Genomic DNA, 27963 nt, shown 5'->3' with positions numbered 1-27963 from the left:
ATCTTAGTCCTGGAGTAATAGGGCCAGGTTAGATTCTTATATATATTTTCATTCATTATGAGAATAAAGTCAGGAGAATGAAGCCAAAGGGATGCGAAAATAAACTCGTAATATTACAAAAATAAAAATATTACGAAAATAAAGTATATTCGGAGAATAAAGTCCCTCTAATACTGTTTAAGTGACTGAATCTAACTGCAGATTTGCCACATTCAACATGGCGGACGCTCTGACGCATCCGCAGCACAGGCAGAACCCACCCAACGACCGGACCGCCCACGCTGCCTGTGGGCGGGGTTATGTGCTGTCAGCTGACCTGGCGGTGCCTCTCGCCGAAGTCACAACACCGTCCCTGGCTCCTTGCCTGACGGCTACATGTAGCAGCTCCTCCGCGCTTCGAGGCTCAGCCGCGGGACTGCGGCGGGTTATGTTTCCCTGAGACGGAGGTCCGAGCCAAGCGCGCAGCTCCAGCATGGCGGCCGAAATCCAGCCTCGTCCGCAGGCTCGGAAGCCGTGCCTGCTGAGTAAAATCGAGGCTTTCCAGGAGGTTGTGACCGCGGCGGCGATCATCCCTAAGGAAGACGGGGTGATCAGCGTGTCTGAGGACAGGTAGGTCTCCGGGCTGCACCGTGGCTACCGCATTCCCAGTGATACCCATCTCAGGTTCCCTTATTTCACCTAAGCATGGACCCTTTTCTGTTTGAGCCTAAGGATTTCAAACGTGCATTGGAAGCGATCATTTATCCCTCCCACTAACATGTTCACATGTCTTCTGTGCGGTTTGAAACAACAACCAGTGCGAGGTGTGCAAGATGCCTTAAAATGGTTATTTGCGCTACTGCGGCATGCTGTTGTGCTAAAATCTATTCTTAGTGCATTTATTACACAGTAGGACAATAATTGTTTATTTTTAATCCAAATCGGCATTAGCACCCCTGCTGTCAGCACTTTGTACAACACCCTTTGTGCCAACAGGACAGCACTTTGTCTTTCATGACACTTCAGAAGATTTAAGTCTACAGACAGAGGGACCTTTAGCCGTTCCTTTTCCCACAGCCTCCATGGGTCATTCTGGGACATCTATGTCCCACCATCTGCGGCTCGGACCAGGTTTTTCTCTAGGATTTAGCGGAAGACTCAGGTGAACGCAGAAGAAGGCTGATTTTTGTACCTGCTGGACCATTTTCTCTTTTGATTTTTGGGTCATTATCCTGTTGAAAGACCCAAGCACAATTGATTTTCAGTTTAACAGAGGCAACCAGATGTCCGTTTTAAAATAGCCTTGTATTCAATATGCACGGCATCATGAATCATCCACTTTACTTTATATTTGTGTCCTTTAGTTCACGTCAGAGCTGTCACATGGTTGCTGAAATAGTCATCTGATCAAAGTGCACAGTTCCAGTTAAACGTCTTAGAGTTATAGTTGGAAAAAACAAAAAAACAACACTTCACATGTTTGTTTGTCATGGTGGGTCAGAAAAGGTTTCTTCTGGCCTTTCTGCCCAAACACTTGCTTGCATGTGGCGTCTAATAGTTATTATAGCGAGTTGGTGACAAGAAGAAGCCACCTTTCGTTCCCCTACCTGCTCGCTGTTATCCAGAAAAGCCGTTATCCTTTTCGAGTACATTTTTAAAAAAAAATCTTTTAAAAAATTATTTTTCTTTCAGCACGCAATGATTATTTTGCAGTCGGGTATATGTTTATTTTAAGGCTTTCTTCGCACTTCTTTTTCAGGCGTCCCAGTTTGTTATTCTGTCTGAATAACAAACAACGGAGCGGTTTATCGATGCCAGATTCTCCATCCAGTGACGTGTTTTAAGGCGAAAAGCCATTTACCTTAACTTTACATAGGAAGTAGATGAGGTGTAGAAGTGAAGCCTGCCAACATGTCAGCTCCAGCAGAGAGACCTTGTGAACGGGAGCGGGTGTCTGCAGCGCAGCGGGCTTTGGTTGCATGCACCTAAACGTTGTCTGGCATTTAAAAGAGGAAGAACACATGTGCCAGATTACCATATTGAGACCTTTAGCCAATGTCTGAGCAGGATTTCATATTTTATTTTCCTAAATTTTTGGATTTAAAGTTCTTTTCCAACATAGGTGTGCTTCATTAGTTAGTTGTTATATGTAGAGGATAACTTGCAGTTCAGGTCTGAAGGTGGTCAGTTGATTTACCCCCCCCCCCCCCCCCCCCCCCCCCTCCCGGCAGCTTGATATCGATCTGAAAGAGGTTTGGAATGTTGTCAGACCTCAACTAAAGTCTGGCCGGACTCTGAACAGAACAGATCCCTGCTGAAAACTGGCTCTCCTAAATAATCCAGCAAACAATAAATCGCGCTGAAGCGAACCCAAGTTTAGCCTCTAGCGGTAAATAGTATTGATTTGACTTATCTTGTTATTCATAAATGCCGTGTAATCAGACTATTGCAAGAAATTCACTCATAAAACATATTCCAATAAAGTATAAGCAACTTTATTCTCTTGTCGAACTCCTAAATTGACAACCCAGGGTGTAAAAGTAGTAAAGTAGAGCTCTTAACAAAGTAATTTCTTTCTCTCAGTTTCAGACAAATTGTACTTTGAGGTTAGTGGTTGGAGGCATAGGGTCGCTCAATGCACCTTTTTTATTAATAATAACCTCAGAAATGGAGAGAAACTACCTGCCTGATATATTTCTGGCAGTAAAAAAGTGAAAAATCTGTATGCAAGTTGTATTTGAAGTCGGATATTCTGCTCAGAAAAAAATCTCAGCAGCACCAATCAGTCCGCCAATTCTTCCTCGATCAGCTGTGATTGGTTGAACTGAAAATCTGACCGAACCCCCGCTATGGTTCCCCGTAGTAATAATCTGGTTTTGCTCTTGCAGAAGCATAATTGCCCCCAACCTGATGCAGCAGTTCAGCGTCGTTTTCTTATTTCATGGTGAAGTGAAATCTTCAGAGTCCGGTCATTCATTTTTTTCACCCCCTTTTTCTCCGAAACGCAGGAGATGTGAAACTGAAGTTCATTTCCTGCAGAGCTGGGGACTTGTTCGGGTCAAACGTTTAGCCCTGCCTGGTGGAAGAAAGGTACCCGTCAATGATTAACCTCACCTGAGATTTAACGAGAGCTTTCTGCCTTCACAGAACCATTCGAGTGTGGCTGAAGAGAGACAGCGGTCAGTACTGGCCAAGCGTTTACCACACCATGCCGTGTAAGTGTTCCCGCCTTCCTGTCTTACTGTGTCACTGTGTTTTTTTTCACTGCCCCACTGGTTCAGTAAACTGGTATCAGTAACATTTTGAGTTAGCTCGTTCCTCTTTTTTCTGCGATGGTCACAATGAACCCCGTGCACTCTTCTTTTTTTTCTTTTCTTTTTTTTTTGTTGCAATAACGTTTGCAGATTTCAAACAGAAATCAGACCTTCTGTGGGATTTTCTTTGTCTCTGTGGTTTTCCTCGTCGCTGTGTATAGCAGAGAGTCGCGGGTCAGGTTGGAGAACGTGGGACAAATACTTCAAAAAACAGTCTGTAGCCTTAAACCTTTTTACGTTCGTCCCAGGTTCTACAAATCTGGCCTTTCTGGACGAGTTGTACGAAGAAGACCTTGACAAAATAGTTTTGGTTTGCTGCAAAAACCTGGTGTGACTGAAAAGTGATGCTGCAGATCACTCTGGGCACACCGTCCCCACCATGAAGCATGGTAGTGGCAGGGTCATGATAAGGGCAATAGTTTTCCTCAACAGGACCGGTGCCGTTTATTATTTTTTTCCATAATTTTTTTGTAAATCAAAAAAAAAAAACGCGTATTATTTTCCTTCAAATTAGCCAAAATGCACTGCTTCATGTTGGTGCACCACATGAATAGCCCCACTAAAATACTCCAGACTTTATAGTTGTAACAAGACAAAATGTGAAAACGTTCGAGGGTATGGATCTCTTTTTTTTATTTATTTATTTATTTATTTTTTCATTTATTTTTTGCAAGACACTTTCTAAGTGTGCCAATGTGTGTGCGCACATTTGTAGATTCATTGGTGTTTCTTACCAAGTAGCTCTCACGTGTAATCTGTCATATAAAATCCATCCCGCAATACACTGAATTTGCAGTTGTGGCATAAATCGTTCACAAATCCATGTATTTATGTTCTTTTCTCAAACCACAGTCCTCTTAACCAGGAAACCAGGAAATATATTGTAGACTACTGTAGTTATGCAGATGATCCATTTTGGAGTTTGGTCTCTGATCAATCTATGTGGGACTATTGATCTAATTAGGATTCATAATATTTAAATAGTATTCATGAAAACAGGTCTAAAAGCTTAGAAACAAAGCGTGTACGTTTGTGTCCAAATTCCTGATTTAAAGAAAAAAAGAAAAAGAAATCAGGTTCATAAGCAGAATTGTTGTTTTTAAGTTGAAATAAATCTTCTAATGTTGGAATGGCTTCTAACTTAACTTAGCGGTAGCTTTAAAGTCTTACGAGGGACATAAAAACAACTGCTGTGGTCTCAGCAGCACCGCAACAGAAGATCTGGCTTATGCTCTGTTTATACTGAAGAGTTTTGGAAAGAACTGAATATAGTTAGTTAATTAATTTAATTATTTTTGCAATGATCTGCTATTTTTTTAGTTTTATCTGCGCATTTTCTGCAAATGCTTTCAGAATGTGTCACATTTTTCTGGTTCTGTTGTCGTACTGCGTTTCTTAGACAAACTTTGCTTAGTTATCGTCATATGAGCGCTATTTAATAGTGATACCGAACACAAACAAGCTTAAAAACGGTTGATCTTTACATTTGTTGGATAGTGTAACAGCTATCCTCAGTGTTCAGACTGCTACTGGAAATTCTCTCACATAGGTTTTAGGTTATGTTGCACAACTTTGACTTTCAAAAGCCTTTCTCTGTTTCATGTTTTTTTTTTTTTTTTGTGCAGCCTCATTTTCCTGCATGTCCTTTAACCCGGAGACCAGGAGGCTGTCTGTAGGGATGGATACGGGAAGTATCTGTGTAAGTACGGCTGTAAAATCTCTGAGATCATTTCCTCTCTCGCCTGCTTTTCATCTTGTTCGGGCAGCAGCCATCTAAGGGATACAGCTAATTAGAAAATAGAAGGATATGAAGTTGTGGTTGAAATAGGCTGCAGCACCTAGTGCCCTTCACATAAGACTGCACCCCTGCCACCGGCATGTGAATTGTCTATTCGGGGTCTCTGATAGGTCAACAACTTGGTGCCGTCCACATTATGGAAGATGGTGCGGAACAGTTCTCACAAGCCTTCCTTGATGAGATTGTGGCGGTCCATTAATGTGGCGCTGGCATAACTGGGTCATATCTGCCGGCCCATGCAATGTGTTTCCTGCAAAGGAAAAAATAAAATCAGCTGCTCTGGGCATAAGAACTCATCACTGCAGGCGTGTCCAAAAGTGACCCCCCCCCCTCCCCCCATTCACTTTCATTTCATAGTAAATGATGCAGACTTTGGTGCATTAAAATCTGGTTTCAATTCATTTATTTGCATTAGCTAAATACAGTCTAATTGGCTTATTTAAAATTATCTTATTTGATAGAGTAGAATAAAAAAAAAAACTATTTTTTTCTGGTTGTTATTTATCTTTATTCTTTTTTTTTGGCCCACGCGCCAAAAGGTTTGGACACCCCTGCATGTAAAGGATCTCACCAAGCAGCTGAAACAAAGCATTCACAACCCGTGTGTGCTGTGATTGCGCCCCTTGCACATTGAGATTGGTACGCCCTGAGTTTCTGTTGAAACAGGTTTCCCAGCTGTGGAGACGTTGGCACGCCTCCAAATTGCGTCTATGTAAATTAACCAGAGTAGGCTATGAGCTTCTCAGGCTGCAGTTTAAATGCAAAATAAACATAATAATTCCTTTTATAGTCCCAGAGAGGGGAAATTTAATGGATGTTTAAATGAGCGATAAATAATAATGACACCAAGTGTTGCAAATCTGTTCTATTTCTGGTCCGCTTCTCTGACTGGCTTCCATGTTTGCAGGCTGCTGCTCTTTTGCTAAGATAAAATACCAAATGCTGTGCTGTGTTTTGGGAATCCTGGGAGCTCTCATATGATTGGCTGAGAAACCAGGAAGTAAACACGGGCTACACACTGCACCAAAGTAGTGCCGCACCTCTAGGTTTGGAAGGAGAAACACTTTACTGACACAATATTGATGGCGAGAACCGATTGTTTATTGGGAAGGTTACTTCCTGCCTGGGTGACAAATGAGAATGATTTAGGTTAATTATGCAGTAAGTTTCTTACTTATTGCTCCTTTAACCCATCCCTTAGGGGGCCGACACTGAGTACCCGTCTCTATGTCAAAGAGACGTCCTGGGATCATATCAAAGGATGAGGAGGGTAGAAAAAGCTTAACCAACACCTCATAGGCTGGTAATTTAAAATGCAGTCGTGTATCACACGTGTTGCCTCCCCTACATGAGTCATAGTTCAACTTCAGGCTTCAGAGGCCGGGTTGGATCAGCCCGCGGTGCTCAGCAAAAAAATAAAAACCTATTCTGTGTGCACAATGCCCTCTGACTGCTCTCATAGAGGTATTCCCACACAGAGCTGCACCATTCAAATCATTCTTTAGGCTGAAAGTCGAACTAGGCTGTAACGGCGAATTTCAGATTTGAATATCCGGACCAGAAATCTGAAAGCTCCCACACTAACAAGTGTTTTAAATAATTCAGTCGCCTCAGAGGAAGCCTTTGTCCACTGCAACTCGTGTCCTTATGCTCTTGCCTGCATGTTCTCCAGTGGTTTGCAGTCATGTTTCCAGAAAAGGGTGTTTTCGTTCTCACCTCGTGTTTCGTGTCTTCCTGTAGTTTTGTCGCTGTCTTCATTAGGAGCAAACTACTACCTGTGCTTTCTGTCTCTCAGGAGTTTATTCTGTCCGAGGACTACAACAAGATGACCCCAGCGCTCACCTACCAAGGTGAGGCGGCATGATTTTATTTGTCTGTGGAGCAGAGTCGCTTGATTTCACACTTCTTTGAAGCAAATTGGTAAAAAAAAAAAAAATCTGTAAAATGCAAGTGAAACAGTTTCGTCTTAGAAGACCTAAATATCATTACTTTATCTGTATGGTGCAAAAATATCCACACCCCTTTGACCTTCCCACATTTTGTCACAAAGCAACCACAAACTCCAGTATATGTTGGCAGGAATTTATATCACATACCAGCACAAACTTAGGTTATAATTGTTCAGCGTAAAACAACAAGATATATATGATTTTGTTTTTAACATATAAAAGCTTGAAATGCATTCTGTTGTAGTTGGGGTGTCTGTTTAGGGTTGCTGTCCTGCTGGAAGGTGAACCTGTGCCCCTGTGCCTCAAGACCTTCGCAGCCTCGAACAGATTTTTTGTCCAGGAATGATCCGTATTTGGCCCCATCCATCTTCTCGCCTCCTCCTAACAGCTCGTCTGCTGTGTTCCTCTGTCCTGTTGTCCGCTAGTTTTCTCTAATAAACCTCGGAGGCCTTCACCGAACAGCTGGATTCATACAGAGATTAAATTACACACAGGTCGATTCTATTTCCTAATTACGTGCGTTGCTGAGAGCAATTGGCTTCATAGGATTTCATTTCAGGGTCTCTCGGAGTAAAGGGGTCTGAATGCAAACGCTCATAACGCCTCATACTTTTTATTATTTCCTTTCGTTCCACTTTGCAGTTCTCCTCTGCTTTGTGTCGGTCTGTCACATAAAATCCAACCAGACATCGAAGCTTGTGGCTGTAACATAAAATGTGAAGGGAAATGAATACTTTTGGAAGGGCACTATATTTAACTCATTAAGTGATAGATATTTAAATATACCAGCTGACTTTTATTTAGTGGATTTTGGCCCTAATAATGAGGTGTAGTAGTGCAGTTCCTTATTGCATCTTATCATATTTAACATTGCACCGGGGTAACTTGGCTTGTGATTGCTCTCCGTCTGTGCTCACAATTCCTTCCTGATTATAATTCCCTGTAAACGAACGGCACCACTGAGCCTTAATGAGATCGTTTTGGTCTGTTTTTTTTTTCTCCTCTCTGTGTGCAGCCCATCAGGGCCGAGTGGCGGTGGTGCTCTTTGTATTGGAGATGGAGTGGCTGCTAAGCACCGGCCAGGACAGGAACTTCACCTGGCACTGCTCGGAGAGCGGCCAGCAGCTGGGGACGTATCGCACCGCCGCCTGGGTCTCAGGACTGCAGTATCCTTCAGCGCGCTAACCTCTCCCCGCCGCCGCCGTTTCCTTTACTCGCAGGTCGCTTCGCCCTCAGAGGCCGCGCGGTGAACGTTCGAGCAGAGCTCCCCCGGTGCACGGATTGTTAACGGGCAGGAAGTGCTTAGAAGTTTTAGAAAAAAAATACGTCTGTGATTGTTAAAGCCGGCTCTAATTTAAGACCAGAGCAATTTAGAGGGGGGGAAGAAGAAAAAAAAAAAAAACAAGGCAATTGAGATTAGCTTCCAGTGGGTTTGTGCTAATGGAAAAGACTAACAATAGGAATCAGTCATGCTGCTGTCAAGGAAACGGCCTGAGTAGGTTTCTGTAATGGGCAGATGAAAGGCCGCGAGTGCTCGGCGGTAACACTGATCCATACAAATGAACCTGCCGTCGGGTCATCACAGCCACGATAAGCTGCCCCAGCTCACTAACAGCATGTTTGCCGCTGCACGGAAACCTCTAAGAGTTGAGACTTTTTCTCTGGAGGCTGCAAGTGGGTAACCTGACGCCGCCAGATAGATTTGCTCCGCATATCCATCTGGAAACCTTCCGTTGAAGTAATTTTGGGAAGGGGTGAAAATACTGGTTAGCTGATTGGCCTATGTTGGTGATAGACGGGCCAAATAAACCAATCAGATCAACGAAGCATATGACGTACTCAACAACATGCTTTGTCGTCGCTCTGTTACGAGCGACGACGAAAACACAACCACAAGCCAAGCTACTCTTGCTGCTGCAGGTAAAGGCTCGTTAGCTCAGCAAATAAATACTCTGTAATTCCGATAAAACTTGCTCGATAGCCACGCTAACGCTAGTTTCATCGGCTGAAGCCGCCATGTTCTTTAGACTGAACTGTCGCTTCTCGTTGCGTCACACCTCAACCCGCCTCAAAGCCAACGCTGATTGGATGTTCGTTTGGTGAACGGCTCCAAATTTTCTTTAACGGAGAGTAGCCAGACTGATCTGCGAGTGAAACCTTGAAAGCTCGCGAGATCAGGATGGTCTCACGAGGCTAGCAAGTGGGTGTGATGCTTGGCTTTAGTCCGCATAAAGCCGCCGCTGATGGTGTTAAACTGGGGCCACTGTCACAAAAAAGACCCATGTGGATCTCTAAGGTCAATTAAGCAAAATAATAATTATTATTATTGGAAGTTAAGGTTCAGGCTTTAGTTCTGTTTTCTTCTTTCTTTACATTTTATAGGTTTTGTTCATTTACACAGTTTAAAAAAAATCTAAGAGTTAGATATTTTAAATAGACCAGATTTAACTTGTCAAAAATAAGATGAGTAAATTAAAACGGTGACTTTTACCACACTGCTGTATTGGAAGTCAACCGCAGCATCATGCTGTTTCATAAGATATGGACCATAAAGATAAAATAAATAAATAAACAACACCTTTGTAAATAATTTGCTTTGTACTCAAATGTCTTGAGAAATCTTAAAATATGAGGGTGGAAAGTCTAAAATTTATACATTTTAAAAAAAAAAGCACAAAAACCCTGAGCCAAGCTGTTGTTTTTATAAAAGTAAATTGTAATTCAATTATATTACTGAAAACACATAGTTTTCTTTTATTTCCTTTTGTTAACTTATTGTTCAAATGTTATTTAGAAAATATTTAATCATTGTTTTTCTTGTGCAAATGTCTAAAGAATACAGAACTTCGACGATGGTAGACTTCATGGCAGAGTGGCAATAAGTAAGATGTTACTGAAAGACAGTTGTCATATGTCTGGTTTGCAGTTTGACACGAGCCGCGTAGGCAACATGGCAAACACGTGGAAGAAGGAAAAGACCCAAACCGAGCTTTTTAGCCAATGTTGAAAACAACTTGTGATGCAGGGGAAAAAACATGGTGATGGCAGCATCATGCTGCGGGGATGCTTCTCTTTGGCTGAGTCAGGGAAAGCAGATGGGTGGAGCTACATATACCGGCCACAATCCGCCCTCCTGAAACTAGGAAGTGCCAAATTTGTAGTGCAGTGTGGAGCTTTGAAACTTCACGGCTTATTCATAGTTGTTTTTAAATGAACCGACCAGTTATAGATCACATCGTTGCTTCTCGTTCTTAGACCTTAACCTTAAACCAGGTTTGATGTAGAGACCAGGCACGCCTTTGTAGGGGACCAGTCTGGTCAGGTGACCATCCTGAAGCTGGAGCAGGACAGCTGCAGCCTGGTTACCACCTTCAAAGGACACACAGGTACACACACACACACACACACACACACACACACACACACACACACACACACACACACACACACACACACACACACACACACACACGCCATGGGCACCGATTACGTTTTCAAATCTCAAATATTTGACTGTTAGTTTAAAAGAGGAAATTAAAGTTAGCAATAGTTTAGTACAATTCTCTGATTGCAGAGAAAGATTTGCTGTATTTATTTTTTTGATATCCCAGAAGTGGAATAAAAAGATAAATTCAGAGTTTCCTTGTAATTAGCGTTTTTCAAAGAAATGAGCGTACCTAACAAAGCGACCACATTTCCACAAAACTGATTAGAGGCTTACTTCCCAGATAGCTCGCCTGCTAAAATGGTATTGATTCATGCGAAATCTCGTGAGAAAATGTCATGATTCTGTTATTTAATCGATCCAAAGTAGGTTTGCTGTGCATGCGACCACAGACCAGCGAAGGTTTTATTTAACTTGTCTACAGGAAGGACAGATCAGCGATACGCTCAGCGCACAGTGCTTATCTCTGGCTGATTAAACCTCATGGTACAAACTAAAAAAAAGTGACAAAGATGAGCCTTCGCTACAGTTAGTGTTAAAGGATTTTTTTTATTTTTTTTTTATTGCATAAGCGTCAACAGACCAACCAATCTCTCTGGTTATCCAAAATGAGTTCAGCCTTACAACTTCTTAAGTTGTAAGTCTTAGAATTAAATTCATCTGAGGATAATTTACACATTTCCAGGGAGCGTTAAACTTAATTTAAACGAAATAAGCTGACATTTTTTTTAAATCCGAGCTTCTAAAGAGTTTATAGGAAAATATCACTTCTAAAGTCAGTTAACATATGCTATGAATATAAAAAACTAAAGTTAAAGCAAAAAAAAAAAAACATGCTTTATCTAAGAAGTAGGGGTGTAACAGTTCGTGTATTGGTACAGGAAATGATTGTTTCATGCTTTTCTGGTAAACACACACACACACACACACACACACACACACACACACACACACACACACACACACTTAAATAATGCAGCGTTGTTCTAAACCTGGGCCCGTGCAAAACATTTATGAGCAGAACCAAAGTGCAGAATTCACTGTTCCACCGTGCAACTTTAAAAAGCGACACCAAAACAACGTTGTCAATAAATTCTGCCTTTTGGGAACCTTAGGGTTTGTCGTTCAGCTGGTGACGATGGAGACAGATAAACCAAAAGCTTTTTGTCAGGGTTTTTCAACAGCAAAGCGTTATGTTGCTTCTGAAGTGGAAACCACGCTGCTGTAAAGGCTCCCACGGTCGGGGGCACCATGTCTGGCCTCACCAGCTGATCTCTGACGTTTCACTGGTTCCTCTCTCTTGATTCAGATTTGCGTTGCACCTCAAAAAAGCTATCCTGCTGGGTGTTCAGCGTGCATACAAAGGCAAAAACGAAATGTTTGCTAATTAAATTTGTTATGTTTAATAAAAACAATGCAACAGAGTTTTAAGGAAGTGGGTCAGACTATTTATAGAATGGATAAGACGGCACTGTGTGCATCTACTTATTTAGTCCTTCGTTCTCTCAGTCTTGACTCCCTTCTCTCTTTGTTTTGCGCTGACTCAGCACTTAGACTCACACAGGGGTCGCCTTATATTGACGTCACCGGGCACTAAGGAGTACAGACACCCCTGCCTGGAGGCAGTCTGTCCACGGTCTCCTAAGTCTCTTAACCAGACAGGAGAGATCAAAAAGCATAATTTGTCATGGACTGGCATGCATCTGCAAGGTCATTTTTTGTGCACTTCCTTCTACTACAGCAGTATTTGTGTTTGTGAGGCTATGACTGCGTGCAATACAGATATTTAGCCGAAAAGACACTGAAATCTTTACATTTTTTGTTGCGTTTTCACAATAAATATCACAAATTATCATCATAAAATTTAAAGTTCATATGTATCTAGCCCAGGGTTTAGCCAGGCTTCACCAGGGGAACCAGGCAAGGACCCTGGTACTTCTGGGAGTCCCCAGATACTTTTTAATTTTTTTTATGAATGAATGAAAAGAGACATGATTTTATCACTTGGAAAGAGGAGTGGGGCCCTGTTTTTGCATAGGGGGACTGCCTGTTTGTGCCCCTAGCACTGAGGGCTACAACCATGTAGTTTGCTTTTGGTTGCAAACTACATGCTTTTTGTTAAAGTTCATGTAGACGTTTGGTGATTTTCTTTATTCTAAAATCTAAAAGCAAAGTTGAATTTTTTTATTTTCATCCATCCATCCATTTTCCATCACGCTTTTCTCTTGTGGGATCGTGAGGGGTGCTGGTTCCTATCTTCAGCATTCAATGGGCGAGAGGTGGGGGGTACACCCTGGACAGGTCGTCAGTCTGTCGCAGAATTTTTAATTTTAAAAATTCAAAACAAATTTCCTGTATTGTAAAAAATAAAATAAAACTGATAACGGGAATCAGCTGGTTTTACTGCTGTTGATCCCTTTCTGACCTCCCACATCGAGAATTATGCCCGTCACAGGTGGATAGGAACTAGTTTTACATTTACTCAGGTTAAATTGCAAATCAAATCTCATGATCAAACACTCATTAAGCACTTCAGCAGCCTTTTTACCAAATACTCTTTTACTCTTGAGTGTGTTTTAGTTGGCTACCTTTTACCCCCAACTTGAAGTAAAAAGAAAAAAAATACATCAAAGTAATGCTGTTCTATTGGATGTCATTTTTAGCTATTCTACACACTTCTGGTTGGAATGTAGGTGCAGGTACACATTCATATTTTTCTTCTCATGTATGTGAATAATGTATTTAGTTGACTGACGAAGTGTATTCTATCTGAAATATTCAATGAAGTAAAAATGTCAGAAAAAAAGCATTCAATCACACCAGAAGTTAATCAGCTCACATTTATCCTAAGATGCCTTTCAGCTGATGGACAGTCCCAGGAGCACTTTCTGAAGTTTCTGCTAATTGAGTCATTCAAGTGAAGCTTTTTGTGGGTCCGTAGTAGGAAAGCTGAACTTTTTTGATCTTTGTCAAAAGACTTTGCTGCAAAAGGAAAAAAAGAAATACAGATAAGTAGCATTGCACCTAGAGCTGGAGAATATGGCTTCAAAATAAAATCTCAGATTTTAGTATAACAAATCCGATTAATCGATTTTTTTTTTCTCTCCCTCCTTTTCGTTTCACAAAAAAGATTTATGAAATTGTTTTAAAAACTTTCTTTTATGTCAGGCACTTGGCCTATATTCAAAGTTCATCTAAATACAAGCTGTGGAACATGCTGGTAAAGTACAACATTTAGCTAAATCTTCATTGTAAACGATGGAAAGATAACAAAATGCTCCTATTAGTGGTATTACGCAATGAGCTAAGAACAGGCTTCACTTGTGTAATTTCAAACTTAAAATAAATAAATAAGTAAATTAAAGCGACTGGTATTATGTTAAAAAAGGTTTCCTCTTTACAACATGTTGACAATATATTTTCCTCAACATATATTCAGCATTTCCTATTTTCTTCATGGAAGCCCAATGAGTGCATTGGCAAAAATAAAATCCAGATTTTCCAAAAATTCAATCTTAAAAAATTGTAAATTTGAATTCATGGATTAAATCAATTTATCAGCCAGCCCTAGTTGCACCCTCAGATTCCTGTAGAACGAATGCCTTTCAGACTTCGGTTAGTCAGTCAGGGTTCATGTTGATGGTTGGGTTATTCCTTTGAAATTCTAACACAAAGCGTTGTTTTCTGATTTTTTTTTATTTTTTATTTTTTTTTTATTTATTTATTTTTTAAAACACAGGAACACAATTTGTTTACATTCTTTAGTCCGAGTGGCCTGGCTGCACCTTTAGATTTGTTAACCGTTGATTTTTAAGAAGCACTTTTAAAAGCAGTGACCGTGTTGAAGACTTGATGACTTTATTTCCCCTTGCAAATGACTTTATACCAGGTTATGTACATGCTGTATACATCTTGTTCACATGGCTTTTTAAAACTACAGTATGTATGAGTATTGCACTTTTATTGCTCTTTGGGTAACTGCAATCGATTCACAGTTTTGAAACAAAAACACTACATAACCACATTTGCTATTTAGATTCCCCTATAATGTTTTTGAGGATAGCGCCCATACATCACTTAAAGCCTGGGGGCCCACATCCTCCTAAATCTGGCCCTGCGTATTTCCCGTCTGAGTACAGTTTCATTTCTTTAAATCATTTTGCTAATTGAATAAAAGAGCACTGAGTGGTTGGCTTAATTGAGAGGATTTATGGTATTCACCTGTTTCTGTGCGGCAGGTAATGTGACGGCGCTGTGTTGGGACCCGGGTCTGCGGGTGTTGTTTTCCGGCAGCTCCGACCACTCCATCATCATGTGGGACATCGGGGGGAGGAAGGGCACCGCCATCGAGCTGCAGGGACACAAGTAGGTAACGCACACGTTCGGCGGGATCAACCAAATGGCTTTAAGTCGGTACAGACCCGTTCCGTTCCGTGTCCTGGATTTGAAGCATGGCTTCATTTTGGGTTACTGGGATGAGGCCGGGCCGGTCTTAGCTGACGCTGACTCTGATGTGTTTTTGTGCGTATGTGTGAATCTCCACAGCGACAGAGTCCAGGGCCTGTGCTATGCCTCACACACCCGCCAGCTCATCTCCTGCAGCTCAGATGGCAGCATCGTCATCTGGAACATGGACGTGACTCGGCAGGAGGTGAGCGTGCAACCGGCGGGGCCCAGGTCAACCCGGCGCACGAAATCTATCGTTGGTTCTAAAGAGTGGAGAAAATGTGAAGGCGGGCTGCGGAGAGGCAAATATAGTTCAGTTTATCCTCTCTGTCCATGACGGGTGAGGCACTGCAAAAAGGAAGCTAAAAGTAAGAGAAATTTTCCTGAAGTTAGTGTGTTTTTCCTTTATTTGAGCAGGTAAGTTTAGATAACCTGCCAGTGGAATAAGATTTTTGCACTCAATATAGGAACAACTCGTCGCCATCTTCTTTTTTTAAAGTGCATTAAATCAGATTATCTTATTTTATGGATCAAAACACTCCTTCCAATGGCGAATCATCTTATTTACCTGCTCAAATCAAGGACAAATACATTCATTTCAAGAACATTTTGCTTACTTTTAGTTCCCTTTTTGCAGTGCATGATTAGCGGAGTTGTTTTTTTTCTTGCTGAAAACCTACTTTTGCCTCGATTAATCAGCCCCACGCTGTGCCTCAACGTTTGGCCCACACTCTCATCACAGCTCTGCTTCACAACAACATCTCGGCTAACAGGGAAACACTGGCTGCTGGACAGTAAAGTATTTCACTGCTGCTGGATCGGGATAAATTGGGAGAAAGTAAAAAAAACAACAACAGCATACCATTCATAATGATATGTAGGCTTAGATTTAATTGGATAAAGACTACAGCATTTGTACAAACGCTCATGTCATCGTTACAAAATGTTTTGTAAGGGTTAAAGCAAAGTTCAGTGTTTTTCTTGCTGATTTGCCGTGTTTATGAGAGTCACTTGACACGGTTGGCTCGCAGCCGCTCTCATGTTTGCGTGATAAACACAGATCTGGAGTCGGGACGGGCTCGTGCTTTTACAGCATGAAGACCTAGAGCAGAGGAAAACAGACTCAGCGGCTCAGAACAACAGCTACACGAGACGTCTGAGGCTCACCGATCAGCAACCAGAGGCTCCGGCTGAATGGACTTTTGGCTTTTGGGGAGACCGTAGTTCCTGGGGAAGGGTTTTCCGGTGAAGACGGTGGCACTGTCTAGACCGAGGTCTCCAAAGAAATGTTTGGACAGTGAATTTTTCCAGACTTCCCACTGTGGCACAGAAACCAATCCTCCACTGTGTTATTGCACTGTATTAAATTTTACTGGCTCTAGAACTGCACTGCTCTGGTAAATAAATGGTAAATCTTAACAAGTGAATTCAGTAGCTGACTTCCTTTGTCACTAATATTAATATATGACTTCACATTAGAGCTTGACCAAAGCGTATGATTTGTAGCTAAAAGCTCATCGTTGTAATTCATTATGTTATGTTTGCACATGGTCAGTCATAGTAAACGGGAGATTTGTTGTTGACTGTTCTGTGTTTGACAGCGCAGGTAGCAACTTCCCTCAAGGTTACCAAACTTTGCAGCAGTATTGGCTGAAATCTCCCGTGCACCTTTGTAAACGTGCGGCTGAGCGTTACCAAATAAACTCACAGCTTCTACAAAGATATCCCTCTTCTAAACAATTCTGGGCATTATTTTCAGGGTTCTGCTTTCAGGTAAATGCATACGTTAACCCCTCCCAGCGCCACGCTGTCTGTCAGGGATGCGTGGAATCAGGAGATTTGTCATTGGGCAGCTGTTGCAGAAAACTGCCATCTTCACTATTTTTAATTTTTACCATCCATTACGCAATATCCCCACCCCCTGCATGAGCTTCAGCCACTTATCCACTAAAGTTATACATGCAGCACAGCTATTAAAGGCAGGTAGAGTGCATCCAAATGTAGTATCCTACCAAATGGAGGAAATCACGATTTAAAACATTGTACAACTCGGCTGACTTTATTTTACTCTCCTGCTAAACTGAGCAGCCTTTGTGTTAGTTATGTAATGTTTTTTTTTGTGTAGAAGATTATTATTCCTAACCCAAATTACCTGTTTTTGGGGTTTGAGTGTAAGCATAAAGCTCTGGCTGATACCAAATTGAGCATTTTCCCATTTTATTTAAAGCACCTTTGCTGACAGAAAGGCTCCTTAAATGATCTGAGTTCGATATTGGATACTTCATTATCTTGAAGTATCTAACATCAATAAAAGGGCAAAAATGAGTTAGCTATTCTGGGAACACGGAGGAAAGGATCTATGCTGTCATTTGTTTTAGTTTTATTTGCACGTATACCTCTGACCCAAAACATGAAGGTGCTTCCTGTATGGGTAGATAGTCTGAAATTCAGAAAGAGAGACAGCTCTGTAACTAAGGCCGGTCTTCTACTTTAAACATTTAATCAAGACTGTTCATTGCAAAAACATGACTAAAAATAAGTAAAGTTTTCTTGAAATTAGTGTATTTGTCCTTGATTTGAGCAGCAAGTTTAAATGATCTGCCAATGGATTTAGAATTTATGCACTTAAAATAGGTGCAACTCATCTCCATCATCTTATTTCAAGTGTAGTTTATGTATTTATCTTATTTTAGTTGTAAAAATACTCATTCCATTGGCATACCATCTTATTTACCTGCTCAAATTAGGGACAAATACACTAATTTCAAGAAATTATTACTTATTTTTAATGGGATTGACTGATCACCAATCGCGGCCAGTCAAGCATAAAGTTATCCGACTTTGATCCCGAGCCAGTTTTGCTTTGCAGCTCTAACATTTCTTTAATTGTTCCCATTCTTTGTTTTAAATGTTGGGCATCCCAACTCTAAAGCGGCTGTGTAATTTTGCACCGACCATGTCCACAGACCCCAGAGTGGCTGGACAGCGACTCCTGTCAGAAGTGTGAGCAGCCTTTCTTCTGGAACTTCAAACAGATGTGGGACAGTAAGAAGATCGGCCTGCGACAGGTACGTTCGGCCCCCGCGCCGGCTACACTGCAAAAAGAGAACTGAAAATAAGTCAAATTTTCTTCAAATGAATGTATTTGCTCTTGATTTGAGCAGATAAATAATAATTTATTTGCCAATGGAATAAGTATTTTTACCCCTAAAATAAGATAATTAGACATCCTGCACTTGAAATAAGACAATGGAGATCAATTGTTCCTTTTTTAAGTGCAAAAATCTTATTCCATTGGCAAATAGTCCTATTTACCGGCTCAAATCAAGGAAAAATACTTTCATTTCAAGATAGATTTTCTTATTTTTTGTTCTATTTTTGCAGTGTACCTTAACCAAGACACATTTGTAAAGCTTTTAAGAATGTTACAACAGCAGACGGGAAAACGTCCAGCTGAGATCTGACAGCCAGCTTCTGCTGCTTAGGTGGCTGCGGCGTGCCTGAACATTTTCCTTCCATTGTTCCAGCAGAACGTCGCTAGAACCCCTCACTAACGCCACGCTGAAGGCGTTCAGACGTACTGCGGCTCTTTTCTTGCAGCATTGTTTGTTTTCTTTGTGATCAGAGTTGATGGACAAAGTGACAGAAGGTTTTTCCACGCGCTGCTGAATTCATGCAGAAAGAAACAACAGCAAAACGATGACAGATTTTGTAGAGATGTTTGTGTTTTGATGCACTACAGCTAGAAAATGGTTTATATTAAATCACAGTTTACCAAACCCAACTTCTATTTTCTGGTAGGAAAGGTAGTTTGATGGATTATAATTGACTGATTAAGTATTCTGGATTTCATCTGAGCACAGAGTGGTTCTTAACAATGGACACACCACTGTTAAAAAGCCAGGTTTGTGTCATAAACATGAGTAAAAATAATTGTAAAGGTTTTTCTACCTTTTAATTTTGTCTGTGTATCCTGTACGGTTCTACTCCAAGACAAAAGGGTCTTTTTAGGTGCAAAAAGTAAACTTGCAATGAAGCAGCAAGTGACCTAGTGTGCATGCTTTTGAGCTAAAACCATGTTGAAGCACTTCCTGATTCTGTTTTAACGTTTAGTCTTTCTGAGTTCACACCTAGCACCGCAGCTGCCCTCACAACACTGTGTGCAGTAACACAGTTACTGGGCAAGTTGTTTTTTGGGGAAAAAGCTTAGTTTTTCACTATTTTAGGAGGATATCTGTTGGGTAAATGTTGAACTGGAACGCAGTGGCTGGTTCCTAACTCTTTTTACCTTGGCCATGTCTGAACAGCTTTTACTTTTTTGCACTCCAGAAGTCTGGAGTATGACAGAATGACCTCCTGATACCCCACAATGCTCTCTAGGGGATAGGTTAAATAAAGAGGATAGATGTCATTGTAATATATGCTGCAATGACAAATAAAGAGGATTATTATTTTATTTGATATATTCTCAAATAATTTTCTTTCATCCCTTCTTTCTAACCATGTTTTCTGCTAACCTGTTGAATCTTCTGCGATCACCCCCCCCCCCCCTTTTTTTTAGACTATTTCAACCCTTAAAATAAATTTTTTTTTGTTTTGTTTTTTACTTTTTTGGTCCCTGTTTCATGAAGTTTCATTCTAATAAAGTTAATTAGCCAGAGCTGTTTTAGGGTCTTGAATTGGCGGAGGCTGCAGTCCAGGCCCACAACAGTTTAATTTCCACAAGACAGCTGGCCAGTTTCTAAATAATTTAAAGTTAATACTCTGTAGGACCCGTGGAAGCAGTTCTCTGCCTCGGCTGGGTTTAGACTGAACGTAAATTCTTGTAAATCAAACAAAAAAGGTTTACAATGAATTTACTTGGGTTTTAATTCTTGTTATTTGAGGTGAAGGATGAACAGAAACGGAGTTTAGGACTGAAGGGGAAAAACATTTTGTTTAAGGAGATAATGACAGCTTTGGGGATATTGATCTGAATTTCTGCTTTTAAAGGAGAATGTGTTGTCATTTGATGAAACCAAACTTAGAGTTGTGGCCTATGTTTCCAAAAAATATATATATTTGGCACAAATACAGCGACAAAACAATTAGGGCTGCACTATGTTAGAAAATTCTACAATGTCGTGATAAATCCTAACTTGCCTCCTTCCTGTCCTTCACTTTTGACCCTCAGCGATCTCTGGGACCTTTTAGCACCCTGGGCACTGTGAGTGAGTCAGGTGTGGACCTCTACTGCAGTGAGAATCATGACATGAAAGATATCCACCAACAATAGCATAGTTGTGCAATGTTATTGTTGTACACATTGACAACGTATTCTCAATATAACATTCAGCCTTAAAAAAAAAAACACTTGTGAGGCTCTGATGTTAAAATGTCATGCACAGACATTATTTTATCACTGATGCACTCCACACTGAGCTGAGGTGTGTTTTTTTTTAATCTCGATGCGTAACGTTGGCATCCAATTTAGCCTTTAAGTACGTTTCTGACGCTGAAGATTTTTTTTTTTTTATGTTCCTCTTTATTTCTCGTCTCTCTGTGTACTCTGACATCACTTTTCTGAAGACGAGACATGACAGGGTTTGGGTCAAGGTGGACGACGTAGTGAAGTGGTCCAAACGGCAGGAAGTTTTGACCCAAATCCTTCAGGCTGGAGTGCTAGCATCCGTCCGAATCTACAAACCAATGGCCCCGTAGGAGAAAATTGGTTTTGGAACAGCATCGTCCCTTAGAATCAGACCCACTTGTTAAAAATATGTTTTTAAAGTTGAGGCGTGGGAAGCTGACGGACGTCTACCGCAGAAGAACCAATGCTGAGACCGGATCAAACAGAAAAAGCTGCAGCAACCTGGTTTCATAAGCGTGCACATCCTTAAAGCATCTGTTTTTCTTTTCTTTTTATATTTTCCCCTCGGCCAAATTTATTTTTAATCTGAACTGTGCAGAATATGTGTGACAAAAAAAAGCGTTTGAAAGGAGTTATCATGATCACACCTTTTAACAAGGGGCATGTACAGTTTTGACTAACACCGTCGTATCAAAGGTTTATCTCCAAACATTGCACCTCTCCTACCCTCTCCCCTCCTCCAGTGTTCATTATCGGCATCGGTTTACATAAATTTTGCATCTTTTATGAACACCTACTCCGCTTGGCTGGGCACACAGCCTGTGGGTCAGCTCCATCCGGTCAGTGTCCTGTTTAACGAGGAGATCGCTCCTTAGCGGTCAGAACACATGGCACATGGACCACTGCAAAAAAGGGAACTAAAAATAAGTAAACATTTCTTGAAATTAGTGTATTTTCCTTGATTTAAGCAGGTAAATAACACTATTTGCCAATGGAATAAGATTTTTGCACTTAAAATAGGAACATTTCATCGCCATCATGTTATTTCAAGAGCGGAATTCCTAATTATCTTATTTTAGGGGTAAAAATACTAATTTCATTTGTAAATAGTCTTATATAGCTACTAAAATCGAGGAAATATACACCAATTTCAAGAAAATTTTACTTGCTTTTAGTTCCCTTTCTGCAGTGAAGAGGTACACTGCAAAAACGGATCTAAAAATAAGTAAAATGTTCTTAAAGTTAGTGTATTTATCCTTGATTTGAGTAGGTAAATAAGATTATCTGCCAATGGAACGAGTATTTTTACCCCTAAAATAAGATAATTAGACATCCTGCACTTGAAATAAGATGATGGAGATGAATCGTTCCTATTTAAAGTGCAAAAATATTATTCAATTGGCAAATCATCTTATTTACCTGCTCAAATCAAGGACAAATACATTCATTTTACGAACATTTTACTTATTTCTAGTTCCGTTTTTGCAGTGTGAAGCACAGTTGACTCAGAAATAAGGTGTCACTACAGTGATCATCTGGTCTGTTTACATTAGTTGGTTAAAATTTTTAGTTTAAAAGAAATCAATGGGCCTGCAAAGAGTTAGTTGAGCTTTTACTCTGAAGTTCCAAACTGAGGCCCTACGTATATTTACTTGTGACCCTCAAAGGACTAGTTTTTTGTTTTACACTTTTCCTCACCAGTGAGAAATATGTCTGTTTTTTTTTTTTTTTTGTTTTTTTTTTTTTATATATAGATGAAGTCTCACTATGTTGTATTCCTCAGCACCACTGCAGGAAGTGCGGCCAGGCTGTGTGCGGCAAATGTTCGTCCAAGCGCTCCACCATCCCCCTCATGGGCTTCGAGTTTGAGGTGCGCGTGTGTGACAGCTGCCACGAGTCCATCACCGACGAGGAGTGAGTCACAATCGGCCTCTGTTGGCGCCGTATACTGTCCCTTTGTGCCTCCAGCTTCCCCGGCGCTCCCGCTCTAAACATGGCCGCCCCTCTCTTTCTCCCTGTGTGTGTGTTTCAGCCGAGCGCCCACGGCCACCTTCCACGACAGCAAGCACAACATTGTTTACATGCACTACGAGCCCACCACGGGAAACCTGCTCACCTCCGGCACCGACAAGGTCATCAAGGTCTGCAGGGGGGGGGGGGGGGGGGCGCGTTGTGTTTCATGGGTATGGCACGAGGAGGCGGCAGATGCTCACAGCGTCATAGAAAAACCGAACAAGGTGCTTTTCCGCAAGTTGCTTCAGAACAGAGAAGACAAAAATAAAAGTAATAAAGTTGAGGCAAAAAAAATAAATAAATTCATCAACATGTTCGGGTCAGAGGTTTACGGTCACGTCTCATTAACCTTTGGCTCGTCTGGAGACTTTTTGGAACGTCTGCTTTGTAAAAACATACGAGTCACTCAGACAGGATTGTGCTTCATCCATCCTAAAACCAGTGTTGATTGCAACAATTGCCCCGGTGGAGCAACCATGTGACCTTTGATTTGAAGCTAAAGAACCTGGAGCTTGTTCTTCTTTTTCATTATTTCATCCAGTATGTGCAATGTGCCAGTGCCTCTGACAGAAAAACCGCCCATGGCAGGAAGCTGCCACCACTATGCCAGACGGTGGCTACAGTGCAGTTAGGCTGGAAAGCCTTGTCCTTTTGCACTCTTAAGCAAACTTCTTGTCATTATGGCTAAATTGCTCAATCCGCCTGCTCTGAGCATGAGACCTTTTTTCCAGAAGGAGCCACAGCAGCTGTAGCTTTCAGTCAAACCTGCAGGTATGGCTTTTGGAGCGAGCGTCTCTTTCTCGGTCGGCACCCTCTCGATCCGTGGTGGCTTCATTCTGGCCGGTGGCACTGGTGTCCCACTTTATGATGAGCTGGATCCTTGGTGATTCCTGGGATGTTCTTGAACATCCTAACCTGTTTCCTGACATCAGGAAGTAGCAGTTTGATCAGGTTGGCTGAAAAGCTGAACACAGCAAGGTGTTTTCAACTTTTTAGGCTTACACTGAGCTTCCTGAATGGCCCTGTTGGATAATTATGAGTAATTATTCAATGCTAGGTTCTTGCCAGGAAACCAGCCAGTGTCTAATTCTGTTAATAGCAGCGGTCAAATATCCGGCCTGAGTCATACCAGACGCTTTTTGATTCCCTACAAATAGACGAGCTTGATGTGCAACTTGCTGAAGGACAATTATACAAATATTACAGTGGTTTACTTTATGTAAAAAATTTTTAACCCGTATGCGTTATTTTAAGATGGATTTGAATAAAATCCAAGGAAAATTAAAAATATATTTTTTTAAATAGAGTTGTATCATTGGTCCACAATGGAAAAATAATAGTTAAAATAAATCCATAAAAGCTCCAAAAAAAATGACATCCATGCCTATCAGGAGTAGGTTGTCCTGGGGCAATATATCAACATTGTAAAAATATGGAGATTTTTGTAAAGGAAACATAAGATGAGACTATATTGTTTATATTGAGTCTATGTTGCGTTAGAATTATAACTTCATGTATTACAGTCGGTTATTTTTCAGCTGTGTCTCATATTTATCTGGAGCTTTTTATTAAAAGATGAGGCAAAGCTTTGATTCAGAGATGCCTGTCTATAATAATTACTTTATGAACAGAAAAACATATCGAGATAAAGATTGCACTGCAAAAACAGAACTAAAAATAAGTAAAATTTTCTTGAAATTACTGTATTTGTCCTTGATTTGAGCAGGTAAATAAGGTTATCAGCCAATGGAAAGAGAACAAGATAGAATAAGATAATTAGATATAATGCACTTGAAATAAGTTGATGGAGACGAGTTCTTCCCATTTTAAGTGCAAAAATCTTATCCCATTGGCAGATTATCTTTCTTACCCGCTCAAATAAAGTAAAAATACACTCATTAAAAGAAAAGTTTAACCTCTTTTAGTTTTTGCAGTGTGTATATCGGCATTCAGCCTAAAAACATTGAGATTTGATTTTTGGTCCGTATCGCCCAGCCCTAGATTGTCCTCACTCCAGCTTTCCAGTCATTGTCTTAAAGCTCATCTATAGACCGTCTTCATGCCTGATTCTGGGGTTGGACATCAGGGCCTTTCTGTTCAGACAGACACAATTAAAGCCATAAGCTGTGACCAGAGACAGTTTTACGGCTGAACAGTCACATGTTTCTCATGTCTGTCAGAGAGATGGTCCTGATCTGGAGCTCCAGGATTCCTTTAACGCCTCTCTAAACCATCTAGGCCCATTTCTCACACGCTGTAAAACGTTTTACTCTGTGGTTTCCCCGCAGCCTCTAACTCTGTCGTTTATGACGGCTGCCTGTGTCTTTTTGTGTTTTTCTGCAGATTTGGGACATGACTCCCGTGGTGTCGTGAGCTTCCGTGGACGAGCAGCATCCCTCCCAACCCCAGACTCCTGTCCCCGCAGCAGTCGCACCAGGATGAGGGGAAAAAAAAGGGAACGGTGCCCGTGTCACCTGGATAATATTTAACAGTTATTTAACAACAAAGCCTGGCTTGTTGCACATTCACAGTGACGGCGCTGCAGGCCTTGAGATCGACGCAGGTCTCGCTCAACACAAGGACACACAGACTGGTTGGGGTTTGCTCGTTGTCCGGAGAGCTGATGCTGATGCTGGAGGTCACTCTCTACTCCCGGATCCTTTTTGGGGCATTAGACGTTGTAAGAAATGTAAGATGTATGTACTTTTTTTATAACTTCCCTTCCATTGAAGAAGACTGGAGCGGCTAAACTTCAGATTTGTTTGGTTTACAAACCACCTGGTCGGACTCTAGCGCACCGACGTAATCTTAGTGGGCTGCAGGAAGCTTTTGATTTTGACCTAAACAAAAATATTATCGGTGAACGTCAGCAGAATATTATGTCGCCCCCTTGAGGCTAAATCTGGTTTCATTTCTGTTACAATATTTCTGTACGAGGAGTAAAACCAAACCTTGAAGCAGTCCCGGTTTGGCATAGAACTATTATTAAATATTATATTCATGGAGGCCATAACCTGTTGCATGATAATTCAGAACCATATTCTGCTCTAAAGGAGCCTCCAAAGTTTCTGACCCAGGTAAATTTCTTTTAATTACTTTTACCCTTTTCAAGGTAAATGTTCCCTGTAATATGTTTAGTGTTATATCTTTTTTTTTTTTTTTTTTTTTTTTTTTAGTTGGTCTCCAGCTACTCAGCCAAACATGAATGCTTAAAACAGTGACCAAAGCAGAAGTCGAGGTAGCTCTAATGGGTTGCTCCTAACCCACCAAACTATTTTGGTCTCTTCTCAACATTAATTGACTTGCAGTAAATCAGCAGATGCAGGCGTGGAAGTGAGAAAGGAAGTGGCCAGTTTATCCCATTAATCCACGCCGTGTTAACGCTTTAGTAAAATAATCTGGTGAAGAAGGCTGTTGCATGGACAGATTCTGCACATTATTCCCTGCTCCCTGACTCTAGCCGTGTGAGGAATAAACCTCACCGATGAAATAAACTGTTCATTATTTAAAATAATCCACCGTAATAGGTGAATGCGTGTGCTTAGTGGCGGGTTTTTATGAATCCCGCCTACGGCAGGCTCTGTTCGGTGTAGAACGATCCAGTTCAGGTTGAACTAGTTAAATCACTTTAGAGCTGTTGATGATTAAATGCAGTCCAGGTTCCTAAAAAAATCAAATCAAAAAACAAGATAAAAGTCATTTAGGTCAGATCAACCACCTCACCATCATTGGAATAATTTTCTTACAGTACGTCCACTGTGTAAGCACACAGGGGGCCTCCCCTCCCCATTTATTAGTATTTCCCCCTGTCCCACACACCATGCCACCCTGGGCAAGGTAGCTGTTTTCACCATATTAAGAACAGCAACAGTGTAAATAGTCCAATGTGATTGAACTATAGCTCACTCCTCACAAAATAAATCCATTTATTAGCCTCATAAGTCCTCAAGCAGGCAATGTTTATTCTTTTTTTTTTGTTTTCTTTATGAAAGCAAAATGGTGTTTTGGATCATCAGCCAGATGGCTTGGTGCATTGTGGGAACCTTCCTTTTTTTTTTTTTTTTTAAATGACACTCGGTCACATGGCCGTTTGTCACAAAGTCGGTATTTGGGGCTCTGCTTGAACATTTCTCTGATTAAAACCAGTCGATCCATTCCAACTTCCCAACGTATTCGACGCAGTCTATCATCTTTAAACGTCACATTTCCACACACAGCTTTCCACTTTGATCTGATGGCAGAATTCAGCGTTTACGTGCAGCTAATAAAGATCTCGTTTTGTTTGTACTGTATGAGTGTAGCGTCGATAAGCTTCAGTTTGAGTCACTGAGCGATGACGGAGGACACCGGTGAGGCCGTCCGTGTGGTCCCGTTGTGCAATCGGTGATTCAAACCATGCAGGCTGCTCGCTGATCCTCCTCACAGTGATGACACTGTCCATGTTTCTGTAGGTCCTGTCAGGCGTTTCATGCGGTTATTTATTCCAAGCACATAGCAACACGGCTAACTGTGGCATTTCAGACATGTACCAGAGCATAAAATCGCTTTAAATTGTTGTCTCTTTCCCTTTAAACTCTGTGATTTGTACGTTGGCTTTACTGTTGATGCACTGGAAACCAGGAGGCAGAAGAATCACTAACTTTTTTTTATTTTTTTTTTTTAATGTGTGCTTTAATGATAACTGCTGAAAGCTCAGCTCAAATCTTTCTGGGCATCTTCCAAAGATTATTGATGATGGAGCTGAAATCAAGGTTGTATGGTTACCTGTAACCATATAAAGCAGTCTTCTTATGTTTTTAGTTCTTTTTTTTTTTTTTTTTACTGACCACTTCCTGTGCACTAAAATACATCTGCAGGTTGTGCAAACCGGATTAAACATACCGAGATTATTAATGATAAATGGTAAAATATACTAAATTAATGGAATGGATCTTTATTTGGCAAGCAACTATAGAGAAGAAACAAAGATGGATAAAAAGTACTGCTTATGATCACTTTTTTTGTTGCAAAAAAGGGAAAAAAATCATTGTTGCACTTCAGAATTTTCCTGAATGTAATTCTGTGTATAAATGATCAATTAAAAACAGAAGTATTTACCCGCCTCAGTGATGTCTGACTGCATTTGGCAACCCCTCCTTACAGCTCTCGGCTCTTCCACACAATATTAATCAGCGTCCAGATATGCTGTTTGTGTCAGCTTCCTTCTCATGGTGCTGTTCAGCCAAGATAAGAAGACATTTAAAGTTGAAGCTGGTAATAGAATTTCATTTTTACACGTTTAAAAAAAAAAGATACTGTAAAATAGTAGCTCTCAGGTTTTTAAGGATTTCCACACGGTTTTCAAATTCTGTACTTTTCCAAACTCAAATTTCTAGAGTTTTAGTTTCTGAATCTTTCTAGACATCTGATTATGAGACATCTACCCTGAAAACGTTTATAGTGCGCCCACAGATCATGAATGGACCTAATGTTGAAGTCGATTCAGCATAAAGAGCTATTTTGTTTTCTTTTGGCTCTTTTACACCTAGATCAGGGCTGGGTTGAATATTCTGCTGCATCTGAACAAATTAGATGATACTCTAAGATGATCCCCATATATGGATTAGTTACACACAGTTATGTTTTTACGCTTTTATTTCTGTTAATGGTGATTAGCATTGCCTCCAGCT

At 40.9% G+C, this 27963-nt stretch overlaps 1 protein-coding gene across 1 annotated transcript; it reads left to right on the top strand.

Moving 5' to 3' along the window:
* The first annotated feature begins 289 nt into the window (after positions 1-289).
* Positions 290-27395, top strand: wdfy2 (WD repeat and FYVE domain containing 2). The gene is made up of 12 exons (XM_012868507.3): positions 290-609; positions 3127-3194; positions 4919-4992; positions 6887-6941; positions 8056-8206; positions 10314-10426; positions 14724-14850; positions 15031-15136; positions 17898-17999; positions 22065-22195; positions 22314-22422; positions 24638-27395. Exons 1-12 carry the CDS (start codon positions 473-475, stop codon positions 24665-24667), a joined length of 1203 nt encoding a protein of 400 aa, XP_012723961.2. The 5' UTR covers positions 290-472; the 3' UTR covers positions 24668-27395.
* The last annotated feature ends 568 nt before the right edge of the window (positions 27396-27963 follow it).

The sequence above is a fragment of the Fundulus heteroclitus genome, chromosome 7 (assembly GCF_011125445.2).
Source record: "Fundulus heteroclitus isolate FHET01 chromosome 7, MU-UCD_Fhet_4.1, whole genome shotgun sequence".
NCBI lineage: Eukaryota > Metazoa > Chordata > Actinopteri > Cyprinodontiformes > Fundulidae > Fundulus > Fundulus heteroclitus.
Note: the sequence above shows the minus strand (reverse complement) of the source record. Positions and strands in the feature narration are given on the sequence as shown.